At 39.7% G+C, this 15,861-nt stretch overlaps 1 protein-coding gene across 4 annotated transcripts in view; it reads right to left on the bottom strand.

The window, feature by feature from the left end:
* LOC128686737 (follistatin-related protein 5) overlaps positions 1-15,861 on the bottom strand; it is a gene marked incomplete in the record, with an annotated part of 494,827 nt that overhangs the window by 258,645 nt on the left and 220,321 nt on the right. For all 4 annotated transcript variants that reach the window (XM_053773769.2, XM_070082387.1, XM_070082388.1 and 1 more), the window contains 2 exon segments: positions 13,356-13,520; positions 13,830-13,948. In XM_053773769.2, coding sequence (XP_053629744.2) covers positions 13,356-13,520; positions 13,830-13,948 — 284 coding nt within the window.

Raw genomic sequence — 15,861 nt, 5'->3', positions numbered from 1 at the left:
CATTATCAAGGAACAATGAAAGTAAAGCATCAAAGGAAGGTATATAAAGGGGTAGCCCACACCTCACTATCAGATCCCACAACAAAGAAGCACCTGACGTGAGACAGCAGGCCCACCGGCCGAACTAGACAGGTCCTTCGCACAACCCACCAACAAACTATTCTACCCAAGAAAAAAGAAATTTAAATTTTTTTTTTATTATTTGTCCAATGTATTATTAAATTCTTCCCAAATTCTTTTAATTATAAATGGATCTAATTTATATAAACCAAAGGAAATATTCATATTATTGTCTAAACTGCTTTTTATGAAACAAGATTCAATTATATTCCTGTCGACCATGGACTTGCTTGATACTACTTTCTCAACTTTTTGAAAATCAATTGGATGGTTAAAATCTCTTACATGAATAAATAGAGCATTGGAATCTTGTCCAGTTCTAATGCTATATTTATGTTGTTTTAATCTTAGTTCGAGATTTTTACCAGTTTGACCGTAATAAACTTTATCGCAAATTTTACAAGGAATCTTATAGAGACATCCATCAGCATTTTGGGGGGAATTCTTTATCAAAAGTTTTTTTACTGTATCAAGATTTTTGAATACACCTTTAATATTAAAAGTCTTAAGAAGAGAGGGCATATCAACCAAGTTTTCAGGGTAAGGGAGAACCAACATATTTTTATTTGAATAAGGCTGGTTGTCCCTTTTTGGGTTGTAAAAAGTATTTCTAGCAATTTTAAAAGATTTATCAATTACATTTCTTGGGTATTTCAAATGATTACCTATTTCATAAATTTTGGATATTTCCTCATCTATGAACTCTGGACTACAAATTCGTAAAGCTCTCAAAAACATTGATGAGAAAACAGACAGTTTAACTCTATCTTGATGCGAGGAATAATAGTGGACATAGGAACAGTTATTTGTAGGTTTTCTGTAAATTTTAAATTTGAATTCATTATTACCCTTAATAATTAAAACATCTAGAAAAGGCAATAAGTTATTTTCTTCAAATTCAACAGTAAAATTTATAGAATGGGCTAACCTATTTAATTTGCCAAGGAAATGTTGTATATCTACATTTTTGGGCATAAGACACAAAATATCATCAACATATCTGAAGCATTTAGCTCTATTAGGGAGGATTGTGTTAAGCAGCCTTGTTTCAAAAAATTCCATGTATAGGTTACTAAGAACAGGTGAAAGAGGATTTCCCATTGCCATACCAAACTTCTGAGTGTAAAACTTATCATTAAATATAAATTTTGCATCAACACTGCAAAGTTTAATAAGTTTAATGATAGTAGGAACTGGCAATCGTAAATCATAATTAACGAGTTCTTCAGATAAGAAACTTAATAAATCATCAACAGGGAAGTAACATCAACAAGGAAGTAACATCAAAACTAACCATGTTAAAATCATTTAGGTCAGTCAAGGAGCTTAATTTATCAACTAAATCTATGTTGTTTTTAACATTAAAGTTAGAAATTTTGCCAACAATAGGGCTCAAAATATCAACAAGCCATTTGGATAATTTATATGAAACTGATCCTATGGAGCTAATAATTGATCTGACTGGATTCCCTGGTTTGTGTGTTTTTATTAGTCCATACATGTAAGGTAAAGATGGATTAGTGGAAGTAAATTGTTTGACTAATTCATCTTTGCCTTTCAGTTAAAAGCAATTTCAATAAAACAATAAAACTTCTACTGTAAGGCAAAGATGAATTAGTCAAACAATTTACTTCCAGTAATCTATCTTTACCTTACATGTATGGACTAATAAAAACACACAAACCAGGGAATCCAGTCAGACCAATTATTAGCTCCATAGGATCAGTTTCATATAAATGATCAAAATGGCTTCTTGGATAATGGTTCCTTGAAGCAATCTGAGCCCACCACCCTCTGCTCTCGTTGTCCCCACAAAGGATATGCTGAACTCAGCTTGATTTCTCTCCCTTGCTAAACATTGCAACAGTACTCAATACAAGATGGCAGATTCCTTGCTATCTAGCTATAGACTAGAATTATTAATAGTTCCAATTTGTAGATAAAGTGGGTGCAGTTTTTCCCTTAATTTTCCTACTAAGGGGAAAGCGCAATTACTCTAGTTTAACTCTCACTTATAGTTGCAACGAACTCTAGGAAGGAGAGGATAGCATGACTCGTGATGCTGGTATAAACATATATATTTGATTAGTCTGTTTATGAGTAAGACTCCATTAACCCCTTCCAGGAAGGCTAAGTCCCTCAGAGTGTTGAAGGGGGCTGAGAGATATCCCCTTTACCAGAGAATTTTCTCTACATACCCCATCCAACCTTTCCTAGGCTGATCCCTACCCCACCTTCCTTCCACTACAGATTTAAGTGCTCTCTATGTCATTCTATTTCGTTCCACCCTCTCTAAATGTCCAAACCACCTCAACAACACCTCCTCAGCCCTGTGGATAATACTTTTAGTAATCACACACGTTTTATTAATCTCCAAACTATGGATTCTTTGCATTATGTTCACACTGCACAGTTCCCTCAGACCCGACATCTCCACTGCCTCCAGCCTTCTCCTTCTTGTAACATTCACCACCCATGCTTCACACCCATATAAGAGAGTTGGTGCCACTATACTCTCATACATTTCCTTCTTTGCTTCCATAGAAAACGTTCTTTGTCTCCACAGACTCTTCAATGCACGACTCACCTTTTTCCCCTCATCAGTTCTATGACTCACCTCATCATTCATAGACCCATCTGCTGACAAGTCCACTCCCAGATATCTGAAAACATTCACTTCCTCCATACTGCCTCCAATATGATATGCAATCTATCATTACCTAATTTTTTTTCTTTTCCTTATCACCATACTTTTTCCTATGCTAACTCTTAATTTCCTTCTTTCACATACTCTACCAAACTCTCCCACCGATGTCTGCAAATTCTCTTCAGACTCTCCCAGAAGCACAGTGTCATCAGCAAAAATCAACTCTGATAACTCACACTTTGTGTTAGATTCTTTATCCTTTAATCCCAAACTTCTTGCCAACACCCAACCATTCACTTCCCTTACAACCCCAACTACAAATATATTAACCATGGTGACATCAGGCATACCTGAACCTGAGCCTCACTTTCCTCGCAAAAATTCTTCACTGCTTTCAGCAACCTACCACCTATTCCATATATATGCATCATCTGCACATTGCCCTCATATCCACACTGTCTTATGCCTTTACTAAATTCATAAATGCAACTAAAAACCCTTTACCCTTTTCTAAATAGTATTCACTTATATGTTGCACTGTAAACACTTGGTCAACACACCCCCTACCTTTTCGAAAGCCTCCTTGCTCATCTGCAATCCTGTTCTAAATCTTACTCTTAATTCTTTCAGTAATAACTCTGCCATAGGTATACTTAACAGGATTTATACCCTATAATTTTTACACTCTCTTATGTGTCCTTTGCCTTTATACAAAGGAACTATGCATGCTCTCTTCCAATCCCTGGGTACCTTCCCCTCTTTCATACATTTATTAAATAAAAACATTAACCATTCCAAAACTATATCCGCACCTGCTCTTAACATTTTAATCTTTATCCCATCAATCCCAGCTGCTTTACTTCTTTTCATTCTACACACTGTCTCGTGCATATCCCTCGCACCCACTACTGGCTCATCCTCACTCCTCCAAGATGTTATACCTCCCTGCCCAATGCACAAAATCGTAGCTTCTGTGAAAAACATCGGAATTTTCCAGAATCCATTACATCCAACCCCCCCAACTGGGAAAATGGGGGCATAAGAGGGAAGAGAGACTATGCCTAGAGACAGGGATCACCTCTGTATATACTTAATTCTAAGCAGTAACCGCAGAATCTCACTACAATTACTATTAAATATATTTACCGTAAGTTAGAGATAGTTGTTAGCTTACTTTAGTATTATACATCCCATACATTAAGCGACAGGCACCCTCCGCCTGCCAGTTTGAATGCCTATGGCCCAAACTGGGCCGAGGGTGAGTTAGTCATATTTCAACAGTGAGACGGGCGACTACCCCCAGGCGACTACCCCCACACAAACTCTATGCAGTGAATACAGTCATACACACCACGAACACCACAAGCAAGGGTCTCATTAGCTGACCCAGGCAGTTGTGATTCAACAGGTATTTCTCAGGTATCAACTGCCCCCAACACTGCCACATGAGTATTGTGAATGCATTCAGGTGTACAATGTGTAGAAGTGGTACCCCACGACCTGTCACAAATTATACTGCCTACTGTGAGGAATAAGGTCAGTACTTCATTGACTGAGTTACCCTGAAGTATCGCGGTAGGCTTCAGATTGGGACTCACGGGTAAACAAGGGACCACTAACCCAACTCAGCTATGACCCAAAAAACACACTGCCTTAATTTCCCGCAGATCTGGTCATCTTCGGAGAGAAAGTAGCATAGCTATGGTCCACAGAACCAGTAGACTGCTAGCTAGGCTCCCACAAACCTACTAGGCCTAGTTAACACTCATGCCTACTGTAACACTGCCATGTGATGATTGGTCCTTCGCTATTTATTGTTATACACACAAACGCTTAGCTGAGCACCTTGTGTCATAGGAATTACATATCCTACATTACGTTGCCAGTAACAGACATACAGTCCACTAAACTGGCGCCATGACCGTTGTAGGTAATTCCAAGATGGTGGCAATTTGAACCCAGGGGACAAACCCTCAGGCAAGCCACCATTAATGGGACTGCAGTGCCACTTTACGCAATACTCACTACACTGCGCACCCGACGCCATTTTCTGATGTTATCACAACAAACCCCGACCGTCCCCCCTGCATACACACACAACACCCACCCGGTGTTGATAGTTTAAACCAGAGTTTGGCACCTGACCCAGAGGGTAAATGCTGGGACACATCTGTTAGGAACATCACTAGGGCAGTGCAGTCAACTCCTATTACCGGCCAGACTGGAAGGAGGTCCATCGCCTTGTCTTGGCCTTTTAACTCACATTTATTATGCAGTGTCATAAACCTGTCGACTTTAACTACCCTCTCAGGAGTAAAACAGGCAACATGACCACACTAGCCATTCGCCGGCGGTTAACCTCCCATGCAAGCAGTCCCTCGTCAACAGGTTCATAAATGCCTGTGAGACACTGATTCAGGCTGATCCAGTCAATTACCTTGTAATGGAGGCTAATGTGAGACTTTTGGGGGAGAGGCAATGAGCCTACATCCTCGCATTTCAAGAACTTGAAGCCTTACTGAAGGGTTCAGGAGACGGCAATGAACTGGTTGACGTTCAGGATAGATATGCTGAAAGGGAAAAATACTTATCAGAGGTTACCTATCGCTACAGAAGGGTACTGAAGGGTATTCGGCCAAAGGGATAACACAGGGCTGATGACCTCCAGCGCACTTTCACAGAAGCCATCAAGCTATATCCCTCGACGCAGATACTACCAAGATTACCTGAAATACAATTGCCTACTTGTGACGAATTCACCACAGTGCATGCCCCCAAATGGCACGTCACAGCTGACAACTGTCAACCAGTGGGTGGGGCTCCTCCCCTGCCCTCCAGACCAGATACCGTGACCGAGCTTGGTCCTCTGCATTAGATCAGCACAGAAAAGGAGCCTCCTACTGCCACTAGCACAGCTGACAGCTGTAAGACAATCGGGCCACCTCTCAGGGAGAGGGAAAGTGACCGTGGGGAAAGTGACCATGAGGGAAGTAACACTGTGGCAAGTGTTCCACCGGGACCTACCAGCCACTGTCTAGACATCACCGTGCGACCAGCTGGTCGGTCCATGGTTAGGTTACAGCCTGTGGGCATATCAGGACAATACCCACACCTCATACCAGCAGACACAGTCTGCTTAAACGCAGCTATCAAGCCGGAGTTAAACATTGATGGGTCCAGGTATCCCACACTAGACATGCCCCTAACAGCCATCTCTCGTATTTACACATCCCTGCAAGGGCAGAGAGACCTTGAGTCCTTTGAACTCATGAAATATTGGGCGAGACGAGTACAGAGAGAGCGCAGCTCAGCCGACTTTGATTTCCTGAAGAGCGGGAGTTAGTCAGCCAGGAGACCAGATTTAACCCAGACTTATACCCACAGGAGAGTGTCACACGGAACAGTATAAGATACTCTGTGCCATATGTATCAGTCCTACTGGGTACCAGAGGGCTGGCAGAGTATCAACAACCAGTTAGTGCAGGGATTCTCAACTTTTCCTCTATCATTAACCCCTCGACTTGATGTATTTCTCCATTTATCCCCTTACTTCCATACAAAAAATTTATGAAACGAAATAATTATGAATTAGTCATGTGACTATTATTCACACACACACACACACACACATTCTTAGTATTCTCTCTTTCTTTCTTTCTCTCTCTCTCTCTCTCTCTCTCTCTCTCTCTCTCTCTCTCTCTCTCTCTCTCTCTCTCTCTCACACACACACACACAAACACACATTTTACGAAATGAAATTTAATTGAAAAATTATTCAATTATCAGATACATCAAATATTTACCCCTTGCCATGTAATTTTTTGCCCCCAAGGGGTAAATTTACCCTTGGTTGAGAATCACTGAGTTAGGGCATTGTATACCACGTCGGCATGCCCGCAGACGTCCTTAGCATAACCCTGACACAGAGACCCAATCATTCAAACACAGGAGGCAGGCTGGCACCTTTGATGTTCCCCATCCCCTCTATACACCACAGGGGAAACGTCGCTGTGTGGCCCCTATCAACTGTCCCAGGCCACCAACCCAGGACTGCCTATCGAGGGGTGCACCTCATGAGTCACCAGAAGACCCAGATGGAACCTTCAATTACTCAGAGACACGCAAGGCGCGGTAGCCCATGACCTTGTTCGACTATGTTAAACAACCCACCCCCATCCCCTTCCCGAGTGTGGAAAATATCCATATTTTCCAGAATCTGTTACACCCACCCCCCAGTTGGGGAAATGGGGGCATAAGAGGGGAGAGAGGCGACGTCTAGAGACAGGTGTCAAGTTCTGTATATACTTAATTATAAGAAGTATCCTCGTACTCCTAGGCTAATTATACACTACAATTACTCCTACATATATTTAAGCTAAGTTAGAGAGAGTCGTTAGCTTACTGTAGTATTACACTTCCAACACATTAATTAAGCCATAGGTACCCTCCGCCCGCCAGTTTGAATGCCTATGGCGCAGGCTGAGCTGAGAGCGAGTTAGTCTCATTTCAGCAGTGAGACAGGCGACTACCCCCAGGCGACTACCCCCAGGCGACTACCCCCAGGCGACTACCCCCAGGCGACTACCCTCCACATGAACTTTGTGCAGTGAATACAGTCGTACACACCATAATCACCACAAGCAAGGGTCTCATTTGCTGACCCAGGCAGTTGTGTAACTTAACAGGTATTTCTCAGGTATCACCTGCCCACAACACTGCCACATGAGCATTGTGAATGCATTCAAGTGTACACATGTGTAGAGGTGGTACCCCACGTCCAGATATTACCATATCAGCTGCCTGTCACAAATTACACAGCCTACTGTGAGGAATAAGGTCAGTACCCCACCATTGACTGAGTTACCCTGAAGTTTCGAAGCAGGCTTCTGATTCGGACTGATGAAACGAGGGACCACTAACCCAACTCAACTATAACCCAAAGAAACACATTGCCTTAATTCCCCACAGCTTCCCTATCTTCAACATTGAACAGTTCCTCAAAATATTCCCTTCATCTTTCTGTTATCTCTAAGTCTTCATCTAATAACTCTCCTCTCTTATCTTTAACTGTCAAGTCCAAGCATTCCGTAGGCTTTTTCAGCTTATTAATCTCACTCCAAAACTTTCTGTTATTCTCAGCAAAATTTGTTGATCACAGCTCTTCTTTTACATTCCTTCACAACTCCCTTAACCTCTCTTTTCTCTTCATAGACTCCTCCCTTCTTGTGTCACATCTACTAAGTAAAATACCTCTCAAATGCCATCTTTTTCTCTCTTTACCTCGTCATTCCACCAATCGCTTTACTTCCCTCCTGTGCCCATTTTCCGATAACCACACACTTCTGCTAAATACTAACACTACATCCTCAAATCTAACCCATACCTCTTCAACCCCTTTCCCTATACCCTCATTAACCCATCTCTCTTCCAGTAGTTGTTTATATCTTACCCTAACTGCCACCTCCTTTAGTTTATAAACCTTCACCTCTTTTTCACCTGCTAATTCCATTCTCCTTGGATTTCGTCTGCCTATTACTCTCATTGTAGCTACAAGTAAAAAATGATCTCATATATCTGTGGCCCCCATATAAACATGCACATCCTGAAGTTTATCCATTAGTCTTTTATCTGCCCATACATAGTTCAACAAACTACTGTCTTTACTCTCTCTCTCTCTCTCTCTCTGTATATATATATATATATATATATATATATATATATATATATATATATATATATATATATATATATATATATATATATATACATATATGTCGTGCAGAATAGGCAGAACCTGCGATCTTGGCTTAAATAGCAACGCTCATCTTGCCATATAGGACAAGCGAAAATTTGTGTATGCAATAATTTCGCCAAAATCATTCTGAACCTAACGAAAAAAATATATTTCACTGTGTTTTTTTAGTATTAAATTATTGTAAACAAATCTAAAATATATTTAGTTGGGTTAGGCTAAAATAAATTGTTCTTGGTAAAATAATTTTAGGTAAGTTTTCTAAGATTCTTTTGGAGCAAAATTAAAATTTTTTACATTAACCTGGAGTTTACCTGGAGAGAGTTCCGGGGGTCAACGCCCCCGCGGCCCGGTCTGTGACCAGGCCTCCTGGTGGATCAGAACCTGATCAACCAGGCTGTTGCTGCTGGTTGCACGCAAACCAACGTACGAGCCACAGCCCGGCTGATCAGGAACTGACTTTAGGTGCTTGTCCAGTGCCAGCTTGAAGACTGCCAGGGGTCTGTTGGTAATCCCCCTTATGTGTGCTGGGAGGCAGTTGAACAGTCTCGGGCCCCTGACACTTATTGTATGGTCTCTTAACGTGCTAGTGACACCCCTGCTTTTCATTGGGGGGATGGTGCATCGTCTGCCGAGTCTTTTGCTTTCGTAGTGAGTGATTTTCGTGTGCAAGTTCGGTACTAGTCCCTCTAAGATTTTCCAGGTGTATATAATCATGTATCTCTCTCTCCTGCGTTCCAGGGAATACAGGTTTAGGAACCTCAAGCGCTCCCAGTAATTGTGGTGTTTTATCTCCGTTATGCGCGCCGTGAAAGTTCTCTGTACATTTTCTAGGTCGGCAATTTCACCTGCCTTGAAAGGTGCTGTTAGTGTGCAGCAATATTCCAGCCTAGATAGAACAAGTGACCTGAAGAGTGTCATCATGGGCTTGGCCTCCCTAGTTTTGAAGGTTCTCATTATCCATCCTGTCATTTTTCTAGCAGATGCGATTGATACAATGTTATGGTCCTTGAAGGTGAGATCCTCCGACATAATCACTCCCAGGTCTTTGACGTTGGTGTTTCGCTCTATTTTGTGGCCAGAATTTGTTTTGTACTCTGATGAAGATTTAATTTCCTCATGTTTACCATATCTGAGTAATTGAAATTTCTCATCGTTGAACTTCATATTGTTTTCTGCAGCCCACTGAAAGATTTGGTTGATGTCCGCCTGGAGCCTTGCAGTGTCTGCAATGGAAGACACTGTCATGCAGATTCGGGTGTCATCTGCAAAGGAAGACACGGTGCTGTGGCTGACATCCTTGTCTATGTCGGATATGAGGATGAGGAACAAGATGGGAGCGAGTACTGTGCCTTGTGGAACAGAGCTTTTCACCGTAGCTGCCTCGGACTTTACTCTGTTGACGACTACTCTCTGTGTTCTGTTAGTGAGGAAATTATAGATCCATCGACCGACTTTTCCTGTTATTCCTTTAGCACGCATTTTGTGCGCTATTACGCCATGGTCACACTTGTCGAAGGCTTTTGTAAAGTCTGTATATATTACATCTGCATTCTTTTTGTCTTCTAGTGCATTTAGGACCTTGTCGTAGTGATCCAATAGTTGAGACAGACAGGAGCGACCTGTTCTAAACCCATGTTGTCCTGGGTTGTGTAACTGATGGGTTTCTAGATTGGTGGTGATCTTGCTTCTTAGGACCCTTTCAAAGATTTTTATGATATGGGATGTTAGTGCTATTGGTCTGTAGTTCTTTGCTGTTGCTTTACTGCCCCCTTTGTGGAGTGGGGCTATGTCTGTTGTTTTTAGTAACTGTGGGACGACCCCCGTGTCCATGCTCCCTCTCCATAGGATGGAAAAGGCTCGTGATAAGGGCTTCTTGCAGTTCTTGATGAACACAGAGTTCCATGAGTCTGGCCCTGGGGCAGAGTGCATGGGCATGTCATTTATCGCCTGTTCGAAGTTATTTGGCGTCAGGATAACATCGTATAGACTTGTGTTAATCAAATTTTGTGTCTCTCTCATAAAAAATTCATTTTGATCTTCGACTCTCAGTCTGGTTAGCGGCTTGCTAAAAACTGAGTCATATTGGGACTTGAGTAGCTCACTCATTTCCTTCCTGTCACCTGTGTAGGACCCATCTTGTTTAAGTAGGGGCCCAATACTGGACGTTCTTCTCGATTTTGATTTGGCATAGGAGAAGAAATACTTTGGGTTTCTTTCGATTTCATTTATGGCTTTTAGTTCTTCCCGCGATTCCTGACTCCTAAAGGATTCTTTTAGCTTAAGTTCGATGCTTGCTATTTCTCTGACCAGTGTCTCCCTACGCATTTCAGATATATTGACCTCTTTTAGCCGCTCTGTTATTCTTTAAATGTATAATATATCTTTAAATGTATAAGAGAAAATTTTAGAAAGGATTTAATTTTAAATGAGTTCTTGCTAATTGACCAGTTTTACATATTCGGCACGACATACATACATATACATATATATATATATATATATATATATATATATATATATATATATATATATATATATATATATATATATATATATACAGTTGAACCTCGAGTTTCGGCCGTTTCGAGTTTCGGTCACATTTTTTGGCTAAATTTTGTCATGAGTTTGGAAAAGTACCTTGAGTTTTGGCCGCAAAGTACGAATGTGGGGGAGGAAGAGAGAGGGGAGAATGTGCCTTCTTCAGTGATTCTACGAATTTTACGACACTAAAGCAGCATGAATCAATAAAGGCTATACCGTCAGCCAGCGATAAAGTGTAGCATTAACAGTGTAGCAAGTAAGTTATGCAATTAAGTGACAGAAAAAGGACATGAAACTAACTCCTCCAATGTTATTGGAGGTATATAGGGCCACTGACAACACTACCGCTGCCACCACCATTATACAGATTATGCAGCCAGTGGCCCTATAAACCCCAAGAACAACAACCACCACTCGTGACATACATAATGACATATTTTATATCATGTTTCTATTATATTAACATTGTTTATTATGCCATATTAGATCAATTGTGATAGATAAATAAGCCACAGAATTGATATTAGCCTCATATTGAAGGAGTATCTTGTCCTGTCTCCAAACTCCCCTCCTCCCTGTCGTCCATAAGCCAACAAGAGTCTTCAATAAAGGTATGTAATGTTTATATTTTCATATTTATATTTATTTCTCATTGTTTTCTGCATGTAAAACTAAATTTATTCTGTAAAAAATGAATGTTTTTGGTGAATATTTTTTGGGTGTCTGGAACAGATTAATTGGATTTACATTATTTCTTAGTGGAAATATTGCTTTGACTTTCGAACAATCTGAGTTTCAGCCAAGCTTGCAGAAACAAGCGGGTATATACAAAGAAAGATCGCATGAGAAGTCAGAACATACAGGAGGAGACTGAAATAGCTTGAATCCATGCTTGAGGCTCACTGACGTGCCCAGGCTGGGATAGAAACATGGCTTGTGAACCAGGCTGCCCAGCCTGTGTGGCATTTCTGTGGGCAAGTGGACTAGAGAGCTGCCTGGGAATCTTGACGGTGCCCAGTAGTAGTTTCGAATCCTGATGAGTGTGATCTTTCTTTGTAAATATATATATATATATATATATATATATATATATATATATATATATATATATATATATATATATATATATATATATATATATATATGATGCATTACTTTTATAGTTCCTTGATAATGCGAGTAGTCTCGAAAGCGCGTGGATTTTCTCTGTTCTTTCTCAGTGGTTGTTTTCCTTATTCTGAAATCACCTGTTTACTATGATCTTATTGCATATATATATACATATATATATATATATACATATATATATAGAAATATATATACATATATATATAGATATATATATATATATATATATATATATATATATATATATATATATATATATATATATATATATATATATATATATATATATATATATACATATATATACATATATATATATATATATATATATATATATATATATATATATATATATATATATGCAATAAGATCACAGTAAACAGGTGATTCATAGTTCCTTGATAATGTGAGTAGTCACGAAAGCGCTTGGAATTTCTCTATTCTTTCAGAGTGGTTGTTTTGCATATATATATATATATATATATATATATATATATATATATATATATATATATATATATATATATATATATATATACATACATATATATATATATATATATATATATATATATATATATATATATATATATATATATATATATATATATATATATGTCGTGCCTAATAGGTAAAACTGGTCAATTAGCAAGAAGTCATTTAAAATTAAGTCCTTTCGAAAAATTTCTCTTATACGTTTAAAGATATATTTTTTTCATTGATGTTAATGTAAAAAATTTTAATTTTGCACCAAAAGAATCTTAGAAAACTTACCTAACCTTATTATAACAAGAGCAATTTATTTTAGCCTAACCCAACTAAATATATTTTAGATTTGTTTACAGTAATTTAATACTAAACAAACACAGTGAAATACATTTTTTTCGTTAGGTTCAGAATGATTTTGGCGAAATTATTGCATACACAAATTTTCACTTGTCTTATGTGGCAAGATGAGCGTTGCTATTTAAGCCAAGATTGCAAGTTCTGCCTATTCGGCACGATATATATATATATATATATATATCTATATATATATATATATATATATATATATATATATATATATATATATATATATACATGTGTATATACGGTTACTCAGCTGTTGGGGAGAGCGAGTACTCGGGTATATGAAGCCTGTCAAACTTAAGCATTACTTACCTTAAGTATCTCGTACTGTTGCATGGAGCAGGAGCTGCCTGAGACCTTGTTGTCCTGGTTCTCATCCTCGTCCACCTCCAGGTTAGTTGACCCTTCTTCATCGTCATCTTCCTCGTCTTTCTCTTCTTCTACTGGCGGCCGCGTCGTTAATACAGCCCCTCCACCCTGCAGATATGAAATGCATTATCCTCTCCGTTTACAGAAATTGTAAAAAAAAATAGTCTATATGACAATTTCGATTGCATGTAACCCTAAATATTGGAGAAATGGCAAGTCGCAATTTCTGGAATACAATGTCCTCTAATTTAATAATATTTGAGTGTTTGTTGTGAATTGTTTCAGTCAACACATTGTTGCTTGTTTATATGTCTGTAAACAGTCACTAGAAAGACTTAGTTTACGTGAGGGATTGTGATTCGCACTAACAAATGGTTTTTGCGTAAGTCACTTCACAAGGAAAACACTGGGTCCTACTTGAGTGAGATCGTCACGAATGAGTGTGTTGAGCTGCTTGATGGCTGGGTCGTCATCCTCGAGTGCCGGGGCTGGCGTGGCGGGGGTGGGAGTGTTGTCCCAAGTGATAGGCATCAAACCTGAAGGAAAACCAAGGGGAAAATAATTTTGAGAGAGAGAGAGAGAGAGAGAGAGAGAGAGAGAGAGAGAGAGGAAAAACGAACACAGTAATGCTAAAATACGCTGTAACTCCCTACACAACCTTCAAGAGGGATAACAACCGGAAACTCTTAGGAATCTCAACAAGCTAAACAATTCTCAAGCAGCAAATATCCGACACATCACAAATAACTAGTAAATGTTAAAATTCCGCGGTTTTCCAGTGGCCTCATGACACAAGACTCAGGGAAACATCTGCAGTAACTGATTAATATTATTATTATATTATTATTATTATTATTATTTTCACTGTTATTTAGACTTAATATTCAATTTTTAATACAAAGCTATTTAAAACAACTATTTGTGGTATAGCAATTTAAAAGAGAACTCGTAACCATTAGACAAATAACCCGCACATAGGAGACTCAACCTCTTGACAACTTTTCGGTCCGACTTAATCCATTAACTAGTGTGATTAGTTAAAGGCTCGAGTCGGACCGAAACGTCGTCGTAAGTTTCAGTCTCTTATGTGTGGGTTATTTTTGTTTGTTTCAAGCACAGTATTATGACTTGTTCTTCACCCATTAAACAATACATTTCTATTCCGCAATTAATCACACACACACGCACACACCTGGAGCCTGGAGCCACATAGGGGCCCAGAAACGTGGAGGGCTAAGATGATGGAGGTGGTGCTGGAAAACCTCATGTACCAACACGTAAGAGACACTACCAGAGAGAGAGGAGTGAATGAACCAGTAAGACTGGACCTAGTATTCACATTGAGTAGTGCAGACATTCAGGATCACATATAAGAGACCCCTCGGGGCCAGTGATCATGTGGTTCTGAGCTTCGAATACATAGTATACGAATACATAGTAGAGAGGGAAGCAGGAAGGGCAGGAAGAACGAAGCTAAACTACAACAGAGGCGACTACACAGGCATGAAGAATTTCTTACACGGGGTTCAGTGGGACAGAGAACTGGCAGGCAAGTCAGTAAACGAGATGATGGGATATGTGACAACAGTATGCAAGGAAGCTGAGGAGATGTTTGTACCCAAGGGTAACAGAAATAAAGAGAAAGAAAGGATGAGCCCTTGTTTCACCCAAAGGTGCAAAGAAGCCAAAACCAAGTGTGCTAGAGAGTGGAAGAAGTATAGAAGGCAAAGGACCCAGATAATAAGGAGAGCAGTTGTAGAGCCAGAAATGAATATACACAGGTAAGAAGGGAGTCCCAACGATATTAAGAAAATGATATAGCAGCTAAAGCCAAATCTGACCCGAAGCTGTTGTACAGCCACATCAGGAGGAAAACAACAGCCAAGGACCAGGTAATCAAGCTAAGGAAGGAAGAAGGAGAGATCACAAGAAACGACCGCAAAGTATGTAAGGAACTCAACATGATATTCAAAGAAGTGTTCACAGAAGAGACAGCAGAGACTCCAGATAGACAGAGAGGTTGGGTACACCATCAAGTGTTGGACACAATACATACAACCGAGAAAGAAGTGAAGAGTCTGCTGAGTGAGCTAGATACCTCAAAGGCGATGGGGTAGGATAACATCTCTTCATGGGTTCTGAGAGATGGAGCAGAGGCACATTGTGTACCCCTAACAACAACATTCAACGCATCTATCGAAACAGGGAGACTACCTGAGGTATGAAAGACAGCAAATGTAGTCCCAATTTTTTAAAAAAGAGATAGACACGAAGCATTAAACAACAGACCAGTGTCACTGGCATGCATAGTATGCAAAGTCATGGAGAAGATTATCAGGAGAAGGGTGGTGGAACACCTAGAAAGGAATGAGATTATCAACGACAGCCAGCACGGTTTCAGGGACGGGAAATTCTGTGTTACAAACCTACTGGAGTTCTATGACAGGGT

Source organism: Cherax quadricarinatus, chromosome 7, assembly GCF_038502225.1.
Source record: "Cherax quadricarinatus isolate ZL_2023a chromosome 7, ASM3850222v1, whole genome shotgun sequence".
Taxonomy (NCBI): Eukaryota; Metazoa; Arthropoda; class Malacostraca; order Decapoda; family Parastacidae; genus Cherax; species Cherax quadricarinatus.
This window is presented reverse-complemented; position numbering and strand designations above follow the sequence as displayed.